This window comes from Orbicella franksi, chromosome 6, assembly GCF_964199315.1.
Source record: "Orbicella franksi chromosome 6, jaOrbFran1.1, whole genome shotgun sequence".
In the NCBI taxonomy this organism is placed as follows: domain Eukaryota; kingdom Metazoa; phylum Cnidaria; class Anthozoa; order Scleractinia; family Merulinidae; genus Orbicella; species Orbicella franksi.
The window spans coordinates 29,626,535-29,645,149 of NC_138150.1; the positions used below are offsets into that span (position 1 = coordinate 29,626,535).

General features: G+C 39.5%; 3 protein-coding genes across 4 annotated transcripts in view; 1 reads left to right on the forward strand and 2 right to left on the reverse strand.

Moving 5' to 3' along the window:
- Positions 1–18,615, forward strand: part of LOC145489067 (adenosine receptor A3-like) — a 252,168-nt gene that overhangs the window by 99,377 nt on the left and 134,176 nt on the right. The gene's annotated exons all lie outside the window — the stretch shown is intronic.
- On the reverse strand, positions 170–10,467 carry LOC145489058 (uncharacterized). 2 transcript variants are annotated; one of them, XM_081467958.1, is made up of 6 exons: positions 9,285–10,467; positions 8,084–8,242; positions 6,053–6,308; positions 4,997–5,456; positions 3,264–3,519; positions 171–1,526 (listed from the first exon to the last, which is right to left on the reverse strand). In XM_081467958.1, exons 1-6 carry the CDS (start codon positions 9,346–9,348, stop codon positions 1,264–1,266), a joined length of 1,458 nt encoding a protein of 485 aa, XP_081324084.1. In that variant the 5' UTR covers positions 9,349–10,467; the 3' UTR covers positions 171–1,263. The 2 variants fall into 2 exon arrangements, with proteins under 2 accessions (XP_081324086.1, XP_081324084.1); XM_081467960.1 differs by lacking the exons at positions 8,084–8,242; positions 9,285–10,467 and adding an exon at positions 6,978–8,050 and having other exon boundaries at positions 170–1,526; positions 6,053–6,497.
- LOC145491101 (uncharacterized) lies at positions 13,214–14,924 on the reverse strand. The gene is made up of 3 exons (XM_081470237.1): positions 14,730–14,924; positions 14,166–14,339; positions 13,214–13,608 (listed from the first exon to the last, which is right to left on the reverse strand). Exons 1-3 carry the CDS (start codon positions 14,800–14,802, stop codon positions 13,451–13,453), a joined length of 405 nt encoding a protein of 134 aa, XP_081326363.1. The 5' UTR covers positions 14,803–14,924; the 3' UTR covers positions 13,214–13,450.

Genomic DNA, 18,615 nt, shown 5'->3' on the forward strand with positions numbered 1-18,615 from the left:
AACCTCCTTTTGTAATGACATCAATAAACGTCATTAGGTTGTATTGCGAAATACATAGTATAGCAAGCAATTAATGGATAATTAAGAGTGCTAACAAATTAATTAGTTTATTATAACTACGTCAGAACACTAAATTACTGGTCAGTGGGCTCATTTATGATAATTAGAAGGTTACTTCTACAATAGAAGCAGTTAGCAGAGAGTTTACTCTGCTACGGGAAAGTGAATTTCGACATAAATTTTCTTGATATTCTCACTAAATTGGCTTAAAACAGGTCAAGTTTCTAATTTGTACTGCAGTGCAAATTAGCGCGCGCGCGTTTGTAATTTTCTAATTCATTTACCAAATGAGTTATCTTACAAAAGGTCGAGTAACTAAAGGGTTTGCATTGTGTGGGCACTTTATGAGTAATGCTAAGATTGCTCAACTCAAGCCACTGACAAGCCGAATATCGATCTCGAAGCTGAAAACATTTAAATTATCAGATCTGCGGTAGTCTCGATATATTTGCTTTTCGGAAATTCCCATTCGTTCGAATCTCTTGAACTGTTCAAAGGCAAGTAAAATTGGAGATGAAATAGTCATCGCCCTTCATTTCCTCCCCCGGTGAATTCACAACTCTGACTCCACTCTTTTGCAGCCCTTCGATCAACGTTTTGAAAATCGTTGGGCCAACTCCTAAACATACGTAGTTCTTCGGATATAAATCTTTTGAATTTTTCTTCTAGAAACAAAATTAACAATTCCGCCCTTTTTTTCAATGAACCTTCTACCCAACAGTAAGTTCGGTTCCTATCGCTATCACTGAGTTCCACTGATCTCGCTTGTGTAGTCTAAGAAAGAACGCCTCCTCAAATTAAAGCTATTTTTCAAAGCAATTATTTTCGCATGCTGTTTGCAATACAAATTTGATTAGCTCTAGTGAAAAATGTTTTACCTCTTGTGTAATTCACATGCTTTGTTCAACAACACAAAATGTGAAATTTACCTTGGGCTATTCATTCTTCTCATGTTTGTTTTTTACTCTAACAAACATGGATAAACAGGGTCGGAAAATTAAGTTGGCTTTGTGTGCCTCTTAGTTAAGTTAGCTTCGTTCGTTTGTTAATTCGTTCGTTCGTTCTCTCGCTTGTTCGTTCGTTCGTTCGTTCGTTCGTTCGTTCGTTCATTCATTCATGTTTTTATTCGTTAGTTCGTTCGTTCGTTCATTCGACTGACGATGGCTCATTTACTGGTTTACTCGAGTGTGTTCCTCTCTTCCTTCATTTATGTGTTCGTTGGTTCGCTTCCAGGCTTGCTCGTCTCAATACCTCGATTCTAGTTCCTTTCTGCGCCCGCGAACCCTCTGTGTCCTGTGGCTTGTAGTCTTTCACGTTATACGGCCAGTCGCAGATCTTTTTTTCTGCATTCCACACAAGTCCACCTGCGCAAGATCTTTTGTAAGCTATCCCTCCAGAACAGGTGATGTATCCTGAGGGGTTATCCGGATCTGCGTAATCTCCATCCTCTTTTCCTTTACAGAAATCTTTCGAGATCAACAAATATATATTGACATAAATGTTGATTTCAAGTATAGATCTCATGCAATGAAGGTATCAGTAATATTTAAAGTTATCTGATCTACAATATTTGCCCCCCAAAACTACGGAAAATTACTTTCCTTAGGCATAAAAACACCAAAAAAGTAAACAGGCCAAAAAGTAAGCAACAGTGCAGGTTTCCAACGCTTGTCTCGGACATTAAATTTTCAAAATGCAAGGTGGCTCTGAACCCCATCTACAGAATTCTTTTAAACTTCGACACAAGTTGCATCAAAATAAGATGATAGAAAATTAAAACGGTTTCACCGTGCCGTTTTTGAAATATAAGTACTTAAAGCTTAAATTAAGGGTGTTTTTAGCAGGTCACACACTTTTACTATAGGGAGGCGCGGTGGCCTCATGGTTAGTGCGCTCGTCTCCGGATCGAGCGGTCCGGGTTCGAGCCCTGGCCGGGGACATTGCGTTGTGTTCTTGGGCAAGACACTTTACTCTCACAGTGCCTCTCTCCACTCAGGTGTATAAATGGGTACCGGCGAACTTAATGCTGAGGGTAACCTTGCGATGGACTAGCATCCCATCCAGGGGGGAGTAGAAATACTCCTAGTCGCTTCATGCTACAGAAACCGGGATAAGCTCCGGCCTGATGGGCCATTTGGCTCGTATGCAGACTTTACCTTACACTTTTACTATGGCAACCTATTGTGCCGCGAAAATGACACCAGGGTGCTCACCAGTGATTAGGTGGTTTTTTGATACCACGATTGTAGCATCAACAGATAAAGAGTGGTTATAATAACACATTAAAAAATACGTCTTGAAACGTGCTGGGAACTGTTTTGAGCCACCTTAAGTCAGCACTTTTCTAGAAAACGAGATCATGGTCTCTTGGTACCAAAAAGCTTATCTAAACGTTACAGAATCGGCTGCGCTGATTTCTATTTTCAGCTTATGATATCTATATAAACAAGCAAAATGACCTCCATTTTAGTTCACGCTTAACGCTCTGCACCGAACTTGTGGTTAATTAGATAACAAAACTAAAAAGGAGACCGTGGATATTGTTGCTGGTAAAGTTTAAGTGATGGAGTTCAGTTCAAATGCCAGAATTAAATTGCACTAATGATTTACCCAGGTAAGGACGCCCTGTGTCTCATATACCGCAGAGCCAAAGGTATCGTTGCGTTGGTTGGGAATTATAATAATATTTACAGGGCTTTTCCCATCGTTTCATTTAATTGAAACGTTCAGTGACTGGTTTGGGGTTCGTTACTTACAAGAAGCCAAATGTTGTATCGTACATGGTCCCCGGCACTCGTGGCAAATATTTACATGTACATACAATAAATATTTCAGTGAAAAATTCTCTCGGGATTGGCAGAAAGCCAGCTATTTTCGAAATTTAACAACCGTTAAGTTAAATTCTATAATTATATACAGTTCTTAATTCAATAGTTATTTAAGAAAAGTACCTACTTTCGCAAGGTCGTTACCTTTGGAATTTCGCTGTATTTGAGGAAACTAAGATTACCCCCCCCCCCCCTGCAGGTTGCTTACGAGTTGCTTGGTGACAGTAACTGCACATTTGAAGATTCAACTGAGCGCAGCTGCTTGACTGCATTTCCCGAGAACAGAAGATATTACCTGACATATGAATACATTGCTAATAGCTTAATTTCAAAGTAATTATAAGTAAGATAAAATGAGCATACCAGCATCTCCACCTCCTCCAGGACTGGGTGGAGTAGGCGTTGAGCCCCCTGGTGTCGATCCACTTGGAGTCGACCCACTTGGTGTTGAACCACCCGGTGTGGAGGCAGCTCCGGTGCCTGGAGCTGTGGTTGGCCCTGAGGGCCCCCCACTCCTGCTCATAATGTCTGCGATGTGGTCACTGTATACCTTGCCTTCGATGACATTTTGTTGATCCCAGGCGGCATCCCATAGCATGAATCCACCAAAATTTGGCTTGGTTTTCATATCCTGTCATAAAACGTTTTCATAAACCCTCCTATGTTCTATGTGTTATTCTGTTCGATTATTTACTCACAAAAATGGAGATCAGTTTGAGGCCCCGTCCACACGTATGCGGATATTTTTGAATCCGCAACTTTTTCTTTCCGGATACGGCTTCCGTTCACACGCACCCGGCGACTTTGGCAGCGAATCCGAATATTTTTAAATCCGCTCTCCAGAGTGGAAAAAAAAAAAAAAAAAATCTGCAACGAATCTGATAACGTGTGGACGCCGATGACGTGGCAAAATCGTGTCCAGTCTCTTACCGAACAATAAACCAATCTGGCCACACAACGTGTAGGACTAGTTTCTCTAGAGTGAATCCGGATACCATAGGATGCGCGTGGACAGGCGAATTCGATTTGAAAACGCTACGTGGGGACGGAGAAATTTTTGAATCCGGAAAGAAAAAGTTGCGGATTCAAAAATATCCGGACACGTGTGGACGAGGCCTAAAACAAAAGCAATAATTTGGAACTAGACAACTGGCACGTGTGATTTTCTCAAATATATGCTTATGATATTTCAAAAGAACACATTTCTCAACAGCTTCATAAGGTATACTCCAAAAGTGGTGCTCTCAGGCAAATTAGGCGTTTTGTGCCTAGCTAGCAATGTAATGTTAAGGGTTTATAAATCTTTTATCTTGCCACATTGAGAATACTGTAGTCCCCTCCTTCTGGGAGTGGGGAGAGCACAAGTGAATCGGCTGCAAGGTGCTAATTATTACATTCTTAGGTCCATAAAGCACAGGAGAAAACGGCAATCTCTTATCCTGTTTTATAAATGTCTTAATAACAACGGTCTTAAGTAAATCAAGGACTTTTTTAGCGTCAGAGAAACGCTATATAATCTTAGAGGTAATGGCGTTAATTTATGTGCGCCTAACAGTTTAACCTCAACTTTATGAAGAAGTCATTTACTTACATGTACATCAGTACGAAGCTCTGGAACAGTCTGCCTTCAAATGTGAAACAGGCCATCAATGTTGCCCATTTTAAGAGTAAACTAAGAATATTAGACCTTTATTTATTCCACCGTTATTTTGTTAGGATTTTAAATTTCTCTGTATACATCTAATTCTTAGTGTTTTCGATTAGTTAATACATGCAATTAATTAGGTGTGTATCAGATGATCGTAAATTTTTAATGTTTTAGATTTTATAACTTGTAAATTACGTAAATCTTTGTATTTTAAGAATACACATAGGTATTTTGAACGAGCTTTTACAGCTCTTAGGCGTGACGTGTCTAAATAAAGTATTGCATTGTAAATATTCACTCGCTCTTCCTAGCCGTTTAGAAGATAAATTAAATTTTCCTGGCATGGGTACGCTTTAGTCTTCTCTTCGCAGGTCCCCAGAGAATTTCATATTCTAAGGATAGAATTGGACAGCACATATGCCTTATAAATCATTTTATTCTTCTAACTTTGCATACATACCTCATAAATCTTCGCCGCTTCCTCGGGTTTCCTGTAGAACTTGGGATCCCCGGCGCCACCGGTAGCTGACGGCATACCAACGAATATCTTGGGTCCTGCTCCCATAGATCTTTTTCTGTTCTTGAGGACAATGGCAAAGCCGTCCTTTGCTTGAGCTGCATTCGCTGCAAATTCAAGCCACTTATCCATATTTGGATAGAACTGCGCTTCATCGCCAGTGTGACAGAAGTTGTTGTAGAATTGGACATAGACATGATCAAACTCGGCGCCCTGGTCACCCAAGGCAGTGCCCGGTTTGGGGCCCAGAGAGGCATCAGGGAATGGACACTGAGGAGCCCCTGTAATGAGGTACTTTTTGGCTCCTGCTGTTTTCTCCAGTTCTCGAAGACTTTTGACAAGCTGAGCGTAGCCGCCTGATTTGTGGTCTTCGATGTCCAAGTCGACGCCGTCAAGGATTGCACTTTTGGGAAGAAATGAATGTTAGAGCGGTTTTCATTTGAGTGTCGAAAGTAATTAGCGTTGGCTTTTGTTTGCAAACACTACGTTTAGCGATTGGCTTAAAACCAATCGCTTTCTTTTTTTCATCCAGTCAGAAATAAAACCAATTAGAAGTTAAACATATCACACGTTACTGCGTTTTGCCCAGTCTACATGTACATGTGATTGGTTCACTGTTGTTAGGACCCATCATACCCGTCCAGGGAGTGAAAACACCAACGCGATTTAGCCTTTCCCTACCCTAGTGAAAACAATTTGTGAGTAACGTGATACGCTATTTGTTACCCCAGAGCTGCAGAGAACATGTAAGCTGTACCTGTAAAAGCTTTGATTTGTATTAAAGTAGTCTCATCGAAAGAAAAACCTGTGGCATCTTTTCGTCTTTCCGAACAACTGATTGGTTTTGTCGCTTATCACCGGCCAGAGTAAATTACTTTGGATTTGGTTTTGGGACACTCAATAGAAAAGTAATCTTTAATTAGTTTTTTTTCCAGGTCATTAATTGAACACTGATCTGAGAGCAAGAAGGTTTATTTTAAATTTAAAATTTTCCCCTACCTTCCAAACGGTCGAATATCAGGTCTTTCCTTTCCCCCAAGAAACAAATCCCACAGATTTTTAGCAAGATCTTTGGCTTGGTCGTCCTTAAGGTCGTTGTTTCCAGTGGCTCCTCCAAGCGAGATAAGAACTTTCTTTCCTGCTTTCTGGCAAGCCAAAATGCCTTCTTCGATTTTTGGACACTTGTAAAGGTTTGGGTGCGCGGGTGAGGCAGGATCCCAGCAATGGAGAGAAAAATTCACCTCGGGCATCTGATCTGTGATGGAAATTGACAAACTCGGTAAACACCAGAGAAAATTCAGTAAAACACTCAATGCAAGATTTGACGGGAGCTGGCAACCCTTGTTTGACTGCAAACATTAATACCTGAACATGTAAAATTCTCAAGAGAGTAAAAACGTTTTTGCTTATTTCGCTGGCAAATGGTGTTAGTCCTTGCGTGCGTCTATACAATCAGTCGTTTATAAGTTAATAAAAATGGTGAATTTTAAGCTCGGTAATGAAATCTGAAGGTGAATTAATCAACATGACACGAGCGTGGGACAAAGAAAAATTCTGAGTCCCCGACAGGAATCGAACCCATGACCTCCCGAACACCGGGCGGGCGCTTTATCCACTGAGCTACGAGAACTCATGGAGAGCGAGGTCATGTTGATTAATTCACCTTCACATTTCATTACCGAGCTTAAATTTCACCATCTTTATTAACTTATCACTACTCACGATGACTTCGATAGCGTTGATCCTAGCAGTATGCAGGACACCTATCATATATGAACTCAGTTAAATGACCTCGCTCTCCATGAGTTCTCGTAGCTCAGTGGATAAAGCGCCCGCCCGGTGTTCGGGAGGTCATGGGTTCGATTCCTGTCGGGGAATCAGAATTTTTCTTTGTCCCACGCTCGTGTCATGCTGATTAATTCACCTTCACAATCAGTCGTTTAATTTCTTACTTGCTATACTTGCCGCATTGGGGAAAGGATAATTTAATAACATATCAGAGCATTCTGTCATCTTAAACAGAATCCCTAAAGTTGCCTTTGAAGTCATTACTTTCAAAAGGCCGTTACTTAACAGACGGAGAGGGGGGGCGGGGGTCGTTACTTTCTGAACTTCATCATCATCATCATCATCTTTATTTAAAAACACGGTAAATACATCAGACGTTAACAATGTAATGTAAAACCTACAACTTATTATGGTAGTCGATAAGAAACTAAATAATTTTCTCATCCAACTCTGATACGTTCACTCTTATAAAGAAGAAGATCAAGAAAGAGATCCACTGGTATTTCAGTCATGCACGTTTATGTTTGCTATGAGAAATAAATAAATTTAGCCTAGACTAGGGCCTTGAAAATTCACGGTACATTTGCGTAATTGGAGTACATGCGTACGTACGGACAGTCAAGGGACAACGAATCGTTTTTAGCTTGATTGGCTACCAGATTTCCTTACCTGTGGTGCTCAGCTCGCACCCTTTGCGCGCACGGGAGCTCCAATTAAAATACAGCATGTAATGATCAAGACGGTGCAGGCTTAGTGTCAATAAAACAGATTACTGACAGGACAAAGTAAATGTCGAGAAAAAAATATTGGTTAAAAAAAAACCCTGTCATGGATATAAATAAACATTTAGCAATAGAGGAGCAGGGGCGGCCCAGTGGTGAGAGCGCTAGCCTCCCACCAATGTGGCCCGTGTTTAAATCCTGGACCCGGTGTCATAAGTGGGTTGAGTTTGTTGTTGGTTCTCGCCTTGCTCTGAGGGTTTTTCTCCGGGTTTTTCGGTTTTCCTCCCTCCACAAAAATCAACATTTCTAAATCCCAATTCGATGGGGAATTCGAGGGCTACGGGTTTGTCAGTCGTAAGACTGTTGTGTGTTACCCTCGTTAAACAAAGTTAATTTATTTATTTATTTAATTTAGAGAGTGACTTTGACGCCTTCTTTTAAACTTTGGTAGTTATGTTGCTTATGGTTCCCTAGCTTTAGCTTGATTAAAGATTTAACAATATTTATTATGGATACTTACCTTTATTGTTCTTTCCAAAAAATGTCACCACAAATCCAATCACTATAATGTCGTATTTTCTCTCTGCACAGACATCCTTGAGATCTTTCTCAGGATTCTGGGGAAACTTCCCTCCTGAACTGTTCTGGCCCCAGTAAGCAACAAGAAGATGCTTGCCAACTGAGAGAGAGAAAAATATTGTGTTTTGAATACGCTTGGATTTGTCTTCAGTCTTCTTGTTAAATAGTTTCCATACCCCCCATTCCTCTCTCGGATTTGCTGTTGTCGTTGTAGGCTCCGTTGCTGAAGCGAACACTCACGTGCGCAATCTCGCTAGCACAGCAGACCACGGCTTTTAAAAATATGATTACGCTTTTGCATACAGTTATTTCAACTAGGACATCTTTATGGAAAGAACCGTTTCCTGACGGAAGGGAAAATAAGGAATGTAAAAGAAAACAAGTGTCTCGATAATCTCTTGGTCTTAGAAAAAAAAATTGAGTTTTCTTGTGCATTTCAGTGTCAAAATCTATGCTAAAGTACTAATAGCAGCTATATATGTGGTCGCGTTAGGTAAATCCTACTATCGTACTCCTAACTTTCTTCAAGTAAACAACAGTGAGAATCTCAAACTTGTATAAAGGCGTCGCAACTGCTAAGTTTGCAAAAGCGCTGCAAGTTAGAATCCACCGTAGGAAAAAAGATGGCGGCTGTACATTTTACCACAATGCCTTGCGAACCTAACACAGCCTAAAAGGCACAAAGGAAGCCAAATTTTTACAATATTTGTCCCTGTACTAAGGACATTAGTAGCCTAGGTTTGAAGATTTTGTAAGGTTTCTGTACGTTTTTATGAACGTTGTTAAGGTTTTCGTGCGCTAAGAACTATGGGTAAATGTACCAGTCGCCATCTTTTTTCCTACGGAGGATTCATAACTATACACTTTTTTCGTATTCTCGGTATTGGACTGGAACTAGCTTGGAACTGAGGCCAATGCAGGGATGTTTTTCAAATGTAAATAACATTAGCCTCGTTTTAATGATATTCTCGCATAAGCCTCCGTTGCAAACCAGTACCCTTCCAATCATTTGGCCTATTGACGCAGTTAGTCATAAACCCTACTGACCAGCTACTGACTAATAACAATTGAGTTCTATCATTTGTAAAAAATGTATTTCTTTACAAAAAGTACACTTTCACTGGTCTTATGAGCATACTTACCACTCTTTTGAATAAACCAAGTCACCAGCACGTGAAAGATAACGTGCACATCTTTGATCTGCATCACAATAACCTAAAATAACGAGAAAGAATCATCATACTAAAATGAAAGTCACCAAGTCGAACATTAGACTGCATGCACACGTCCTATATTTACTTTCACGCCGAAAACGTGACTTCTTCCGTTTTAGAGCAAAACAGTGCACGGCCGGCAAGCAGGCTAGTGGAACATCAACATTTCATTTAATGGAGTCACCTCCAAAAATCATGTTATCACGTTTGTATCGTAAACGTAATATTCATGGTACCAAAAAGACAAATGATTCTTTCCTTAAATTGCCCATGTGAATTTCAAGGATTATCCTGTCGTTTGAGCAAACAAGTCGTCAATGATTAAATAAATGCTTTGTCCTACAAGGCTCAGCTATTCAAATTCGTTATGGCGATTAATCTATCTCTGTCACTGGAATTGGTGGGCGAATAACTGGTACATTATAAGTGCCCAGTACGCCTGATCTCTTCAGATTGAAACTACTAAATCTTTGCATGCTCGGTCGCTGGAGGCCTGAAATTTGGCCCGGCTCGAGGTCATACATTAACTATTTTATGCGATGTCAAAAGGGTTGGTCGTAGCCTTCGAACAATTTCATTTTCTGTAAAGCTCCTAAATTTCCCAGTATCCGTGCAGTAAGTCCACTATCCAACAAATTTAGTATCAACGTAGCTTTCGGCAGCCAACTCATGTATTCCCAGGGAGCATTCCCCTATAAAAAGCCGACGGGGGTGCTCGTCGCACCTTTTGATTTAGGGGTCAAGACTGCGGATTTGGTACCCCTTTGGTTGTTCAGCCTCAAACGGTCCCCAACGGGAGCTCTTGAGGTAACTTTTAGAGTGCTGAGTCGAAAAAATGTGACAGGAGATAATGTAACAAAAAAAATAGTTGAAGCCACGCCCATAGAACTGGAACTTGGTACCTCTTATTAGGGGTTTTTTCTTTCAAAATTCCCTACGAGCATCTCCATCCTTTTTATATGGGAGTCCCCCCCGGGGATGTATTTAGCTTCTTTTCACTTACAAAGTGGTTTGGCCTTCAATTCCGAAAGCAAGATCAGCTAGCTACATATTTCAGTTAAGCGAGCGAGCGAGCGAGCGAGCACCGTGATACAACGCAGAAAAGATTTTTCCTTACGCTCCCTATTATACAAAATGCGTTCACGCGATACAAACACACAAAAGATAATTCGCCTCGAAAATGAAATCAATAAACTTTCCATAGTGTTGCGTAGCTAGCATCGCCGATGCATATCCTAACTATATTTAACTGTATTTAACGCAGTTTAACTGATTCAGCAACGGTTTTTCACGTTCGGGAAAATCTGGTCAGAAACTGGGCGCAACGAATCAAAACTTAGTGAAAGTTTCTGACCTCTGATGTTCTGACTACTTGAATTCCTCGAATATTTTTACGTCAAAAATTGAAAAAAAAATGGAGTTTATGACACCCTTAGTTTAGCATCGCTAGCATTACTAGCGCAAATATCATCCATGGCAATTTTACCCACCTTGACAGAAGCTTGTGCAAGTGTTCCTCAAGCTGATAGCACGGGGAGACTACTATAGTCGAAAAGTGAAATCTTCGACTTCCTGTTGAACTGTTTTCTTTTAATTTCTAGAGATTAACAAACACGCGCAAAAATTGAAATTATTTTTAAACGGATCGAATACTATCACCGGTCAGAAACTGGAAAAAATATTGTACCGAAATTATGCGCCTATTTTAGTTTTCATAACTATGTGAAGCAAGGTAAGAGGGCTATTGATTATTTTAAAATCGAGAGGCATCAACTTGTGATTTACCTACTCGAAAGTAACAGCGGTAATTAATTACTTTTTTTCAAGTCGCCTGATTTTCACTACATATCGATTTACTTGTAATTGGTTTCTCTCACCTTCCCTCCCGAGCTCAGAGCCACAAAGGCTGTATTGTTTCTGCTTGCTGTAGGTAAACAGCAGCAGGACTGATGAGCAATATCTGTGTATGGATCACAAGTTATTTTCTTAAGCCTTTGTGAAATTACTCGGTTTCTTAATGAAACTAAGTAATGATCGATAGGCGTACTAAAAATTAGGTAATCGTATAAAAAATTAATAAATAAGAACTAGAGTTCTGTTCTGGAAGAAAGAAAAAAACAAAAATCCCATTTGTTAATGGAATTAGCCTTTAGAGAGAAAATGATTTATAAAACGCACACTTACTCAACGTACAAATGAAGGAATATTGTTTGTTTATTTTGGAATCAAACCTGTTCAGCAGCGGGTGCTATATTTAAGAGGGCGTGTTCTCTTGAGATCTGTCAAACGTAGTTTTATTTCACACTCTTTTGACTTTTTAATTCTGTCTCACCCGAGGTTTTCTTTTGGCGGGTAGAAAAACGAGAGAAGAAATCAGGGAAAGAACGCGTTCACCATTGCATCGTTTCCAGCACCACTAACTCACTGATCGTAATATTTTCGCTATGAGCTTCAAACTGAACCAGGCTAGGAAAAGAAATAGACTGCTCGCAGTCTAAGACACACGTGATTCGTTTCTATCAATATTTTGTGCTTGTTCTTGCGTCCCAAATTTTGAAGTGCTGCTCGCATTCTCGAAATTAATGGAAAAGACTCGGCTATGAAAGCAATGAAGGTCGGCTACATACAACATTGTTATGTTCAAAGTCAAAAAAGAGTGTGAAATAAGACTACGTTTGACAGATCTCAAGAGAACACGCCCTGTTAAATATAGCACCCGCTACCAACTCGGTTTGATATCAAAATAAACATTTGTACGTTAAGAATGTGTGCGTTTTCTAAATTATTTTCTCTCTAAAGGCTAATTCCAATAACAAATGCGTTTTTGTTTTTTTCTTTCCTCCGGAACTAGACTGCGAGCAGTCTCTTTTTTTTCCTAGCCTGCGAGGAGTTAGGTTTCTAGAACATGCTATTGAGCGGCGAGCGGCGAACGGCGAGGTTGCATACGGAGAATTTCGGGAACAAAAACCGACTACTCGTAATCTACGTGTGTCTTGTACTTTCGCTGAAAAGGAAACGGCTTCTTTCAAAGCTTTACTCAGCAGTATATATACAGTGACTTCCATTTGGCGCCAAAATATCTCGGATATTTGTTGGTGGACATTATCTTTTCCGATCAATTTTCCGAGAGCGAAGCTTGAGGAAAACTGTGAGCTTTGAGGAACAGATAATGTGCAGTTAAAATGAGCGTGATAAGATGCAACTTTTTATAAAGTTTAAAAAAATTATGTGAAAAGAGTTTAGCGTCACCTTGATTCACAATTCGTTTTTGAGTTATAAGCACTAAAGCAGGTTGTATTGTTGCTATGGTAACCTGTTTTATAAAAAGAATGACCGCCCGCCTCCTTAAACAGGTCATTTCAGCACTAAAGACATGGGGTAAACTGTTCTTATGTATACCACGAACGTGGGACGTACAAAAAAAATGCTTCAGAACCGAACAAGTTATTAAACTATTGCAGCTCGCGCAGTAACGACCAAGAACAAGCCACTTTAGTTCAGGGAATCCTCGTAATCTAATTGGCTATCGATGCAGCCGTGTTTTAGAATACGTGTGTTTTCTGCTTTATGCATCGCAAATAAAGACAAAATTACGATCCTTTAAGTGATAAAATACTAGAGTGGTAGTCTATGGAAGTCCGCGAAGCTTACGGTATAACAGTGAACTTGGTAGAAATAGCGTTAGGTATAGGGGCCCCACCGTATGGGGACGCTTCATCCCTGCGGCCTTTTATTTTTCGTCCTTGCAACTTAAAAATGCCTCTCGACCATATCCAATTTGAAGAATAGGCTTGTTCAATTAGTTTTAAAAACCCCGATTTTTTTATATTTTTAAGACTTTCTTTCTTTGCATAAATATTACATTAGGTTAGTTACATTTTATGTCAGGTCCACACCAGTCCTTAGGTTACCATATTCAGACCTGCCTTATCAAGATGTATATGTATGTAGGTACGGAGTTTCCCGTACGATCTTAGAGCTTAGGACAAGACAAAAACCATTGCAATTTCATTAAAACTCTCCACCCATTTATGGTGATTAACTTTATTCACAAATTAACCCAGCTGAGGATGCTGTGACAGTCACGAGATTGATCACTTAAGTTGCCTGACACAGCTTTTGGAGATATTGTCCCATTTCAATCCTGGTGCACAGTTCTTGCGGTATGTCTGACCTCCCAGGCAAGTTATATATCCGTAGGGGTTATGCACGTCAATATAGTCACCGTCTGCCGCTCCTTTGCACACATTTGCTGAAAATAGAAAGATAACAAACCAAAATTACTCATGCATGCTGTTATCAGGTACAAAAGGATATTTATGATGTGTAATGATAATGAGAGTAGTGAAGTTGTCTATAAATGAGGTCAGGATATGTCTTATTATTAAAAAAAACTGGACCACTGGATAATGCAATTCAAGAGTTTTCATTGGCTTAGCCATCATGGTATATACCATGCTTTACAAATATGCTAAGCATAGGCGTATTTTTTTATGGGTGGCGGGGGGGGGGGGGGGCGCGTTGTTACCTTTATTTTATTTTAGTTTTCTATATTTTGGGGGCGTTTTTAATCTGATCAGACAATTATTCTACTTGCGCTTGTTGGATATGCGATGGTTATAGTCAACTCGGCGCTACGCGCCTCGTTGGCTATGTACCAATTCATATCCAACCCGTGCCCGTGAGATAATTGTTAATAAGAATACCTCTTTTAGTTAACAACAATATTTGGGCTAATGGTCTTGGGAAGCTCCAATGCAACAATTTCTGTAAATGAAATAAGTTTTACATATGATATCAAATACTAACCTGTCCTTTCTCCCTCGTGTTTAGGTAATATTTCTTCTTGGGCTGAGTTGAGCTTGTCATGTGTCGATGGCAATGTGGCAGCTTTAGCGTGCATCTTGATGTGGTCTCTCAGGGGTGAAGCTTGCTCCGGGACCACTTTTTTGATCATTGTCTTGGTTCTAACATGTTTGGACTCTAAGACAAAATAAAACGTACAGCTGTTTAGGACTTCCTTTAGCACTTAACGTCAAAACTAGAGCTCCGCAAATGGCAACAGGGTGCAAATGATTTCGCATATTAATCTATACCTCCCCATGTCGACAGAATCCTTGCAACCTTCCTTCGATCTACTCCACACACGCAGAAATAAGAAAACCCCATTACGACCATGTATAGTACCGTGGAAATTGGATTAAAGAACGTAGCTAGGGAGATTTAGAGCGTTAATTAAGCGAAAGAATTTGGTCCCAAATTTTTATATCTGGAAAGATTCCAAACGAATTTCCCTTCCTCTGTGTCCCAAATTAAAGCACAGTTTTTGAGTATTTTACAAGCAGCGAACCAAAAGCTTAATTAGAATCTTACCACCAATTAAAATGAACCACGTAAAGAGCACAAACTGGAAGAAAGCGAATGTTGACATCCTTAAACAGACCATATGATAGACTGTGTTGCTTCTCTCTTGGCAAATGAACTATGAAATAATAAACATCTTTGGTCAAATACATAAAATATGAAGATTGGTCATTGATTAACTAAACAGGTCAATGCTTTTCTCGGATATTCCCGGCTGTTAATGAAATTTGTTGTTGTATTTTGTTTTTCTTCATGCCACTGCTATCAGTTGTAGCCCAGTGGCTCCAGTCAATATTTGCATGTTAAAAACGCCTCTATAATTTGCCTGCTGCTTAAAACAAAATTTCACTCATGACACAGGTCTTGTGAAGCTTCTTGAGAACAGCGGGTGCTAAAAGCACTGACTCAACATGGAGAATAGGGCCTAAACTCGTCCCCAATCTCTTATAGGCGAAGCCGAGGCTGTTACATTTCCGAGTTACCTTGTGCCTCTGTTTCAAAACGAGTCCTCATGTATAACCTTAATTTCATATAAGAATGAGTTTGATATTGCATGAAAATCAACCACTAGGAAGAACATATTTTCATATGAATGGTTTTGCACGAAGACTCGTTTTGACACAGAGGGAAAAGGTAACTCGGAAAGAAATGGCCTATTTCCGCCGGTCAGGCTTTCTGGCATACTTATATGTCTGGGCAGAAGTTTTTAGGGAGCTAGTTGGGAAAGGCCCCACGTTCAGGCATAGTTCTCCTGAGAAAAACGAAGTAATATAAACCAATGGCGGATCCAGACCTTAACCTAAAGGGGGAGGGGGGAGGGGGGAGGGGGAGAGAGGGGGGTTTGCTTACTCTGCCGGCTCTTCTTCCTTCTGTTATTTCTTCTTTTTTTAATCAAAATAAGGGGGGGGGGGGGGGGCTCTCCTAGATCCACCGCTGTAAACTTGCCATCAAAAAATCAGTAGAACACTGGTCTTGAAATGCTTGTTTGTCGGTTACGTCGAGGCCATCGTTGTTCCCGATGAATTGTGACAATTTGGATCGTTGTGTACCCTGTCCTTAAGGATACGTGACATTCTTTTTGGCACCAGGTTTTGGACACCAAAGCCGTCTTACTCTTTTGCTTTTCTACCATCTTTTACATTGATACTAAGTTTAGTTTTTACATATATGTTTGAGAAAACCACAGCGGCAACGGCGACGAAACTTAACGTTGCTTAACAAAATGTTTAATAAGTAGAACCGAATAATTTTGCTGTTGCAAAATACGTCTTGGTAAGTTTCCCATTCTTAAAAAAGTATACTATGTGAAATAATTGAATTTCGCTTAAAGTGAGAACGTGACCCATATACTTGAAACAAAACTTCTTCACGTTTCTCACCAAACAAACGAACGAGGAAATAAACGAACAAGGATTTAATGAATGCGTTGTTTAAAAGCCTGAGTTTTGGAACAATATCGATGCCATTTCAATTTTTCCGCGTTGTCACGTTGAGTTTTATGGCCGCTCTTCATTTCTTTATTGTTTCTCATTTCTCTGTAGTACTTTCGACATCACCAATGCGATTTTACATCTACAGTACCACGCTAAGTGCAATAAAGCCAAACAAAAAGCACGCTGATTAGCTTTCGTGCATAGCGAGAATTGAACACTTACGAAAACTTCACGTCAGCAATATGTGTTAAATGCTATAACATTTGATTAAAAGCTTTGAACCATACCAAGTTAATTGAAATTGCAGGTGTGCAAGGAAATCATTGAGCGAAGTCTCTAGCGCTGTTAATGGCATACTAATTTGCGGACTGTATTAACAACGTGATAACAAGGAAGTCCTTTTTAATAAATTCTTCTGATGGAATGTCAGTGGTCTCCCACCATGAAAGGTTTAAAGTCAGAATAAATTACTGAAATTAATAAATTTTGGGCTTTGTTGATGCTTTCCCGTCGGTTTCCTCATTTTACAAGAACAGCACAAGCGGACAACAAGAAATGTAGCTGTTTTCACGACGGCGTTTTGTCTCCCTTCAAAAGGTTAGCCAGAGGTTTTGTTTTCTACTTTCAGAAATTTGATAAACAAGAAGTAACTTTACGGCAAATTATTTGATTCACTATCATATACCAAAAATGCTGCGTTCTGAAATCAAACATTCAAATTAGAAAAAAAAAAAAACGCTTCTCGAGCTTCAGGGATTCTAATGTCTCAGTCATTATAACTCGACGGAAGCTGCAGTTTTTATAACTGAAGTTAATTTGAATACGGCAATGATTTTCACTCCGAGCCAGAACGACAATCTCAAAAGTTGTGTAATAAGCACGGTTTGTACCATAACGCATAGGAGTGCCCGTGCACTAAAATTTGAGAACTAAAGAAAACTTTCTATTCTCGAACAAAAAGGAGATCTTCTCAATTTGAAAAATTAAACAATTTTGTTCCCTTTCCCTACTGATCGACTCTGTGTTTGCTTTCATCACGAATACGAAAGCGTTCGTGACGCTTGAACAGTTGTGAGATTGTGTACAATAATGATAAAAAAAACAACATTTTTTGTTATTAAAAAATGTTCATAAATCCTTTTTGGAATTTCTGACAGGAATTTCTGATAAAATGAACGGAAATCACTGCATCTTCGTTTGTTTTATCTTCTTTTCTCGTATTGCTCTGAAGTTAAACTGTTTGAGGGCAGAGAACTGATTTGAGAAGGGAGTCTGCAGTTGTAAGTTTTCGGTTGTCCATTTTATAGCAGATTAATGGCTAAAGCTAATAACGAAAGTAGGTAAACCATAAAACCTCAGCACAGTCTGTAGTCTGAGAAAGCTTGGGGAGCACACAGCAACCTTTACGACTATCCCTTAACTAATCAATATTCTATCCACGTTTTTTAAACGCCAAGCTTATAAAAAAGAATATCAGCCCGTTGCTATTGTGCTTTGCTAGCTGGAAAATATATGAAAGCTAAACCAACACCTTTCTCGGCCTCAACCGTGAAAAAAAAAAACCCACACACGTTTGGCTGACGTTGCATAACCAAGAAAATACATTTCACGGTCAAACCGGTCACAAATGCGAGTAATTTTTCTCGTAGGAGGAGCGTCTCAAGTCTTAATTAATGAAATATGCTAAACGTGAGTCCATTGGTAATAACATGAAGAAAATCAGTCTGTTATGGTGTCTAATCTACAAGAAAGGTCTTTTGAAGACGCTCAGAGGACTAACAATCTAGTATAAACAAACGAGTCGTCAAGTGTACATATATATATATATATATATATATATATATATATATATATATTTAAGGATGATCTTTGTGGTTCAACTGCTATAGAATGATATTTTTATGATAAACTGCCAGCTTCTAGAAGGGTTCTGCGCACCAAAAGAACAACAAAAAACCATTTGAAAGCAATCTTTTCCATTTCATTAAACCAAAACAAATAGACAAGCACTTCATTGTGTGTAATTTTTATTTTCGTGTGTAGCATGAGCTCGATCACTGAAAGGCTTCCAAGCTTACTTATTAGTAATATTGGCTAGGTGTGCTGACGCAGTTTTTGAACTAAAAGAAAAGTACGCCACTTAAAGCGGTACAGATGTGAAAGGAACTAATTCTAAGGGGTAAACTAATTGTATAGTCATTACGTTGAAGTGATCGATCGTCCTCTTCTAACTCCTTCTGTTGTCCAATCAATGGTTCACACCGCGGGTTTGAAACCGGAATAAAAAAATATGATTAATAAATTTTATGGTCCATGGAACAACCATCGGACACAGTTCTCTATAACTTCAGCGATGCCACACAAAACGTAAGTGCTTATCGGAATAACGCATTGGATGTCTGATTACTGCGAGGATTTCGCCACTCTCAACTACTTTGCAGTTTATCTTCAAGTTCTCACCG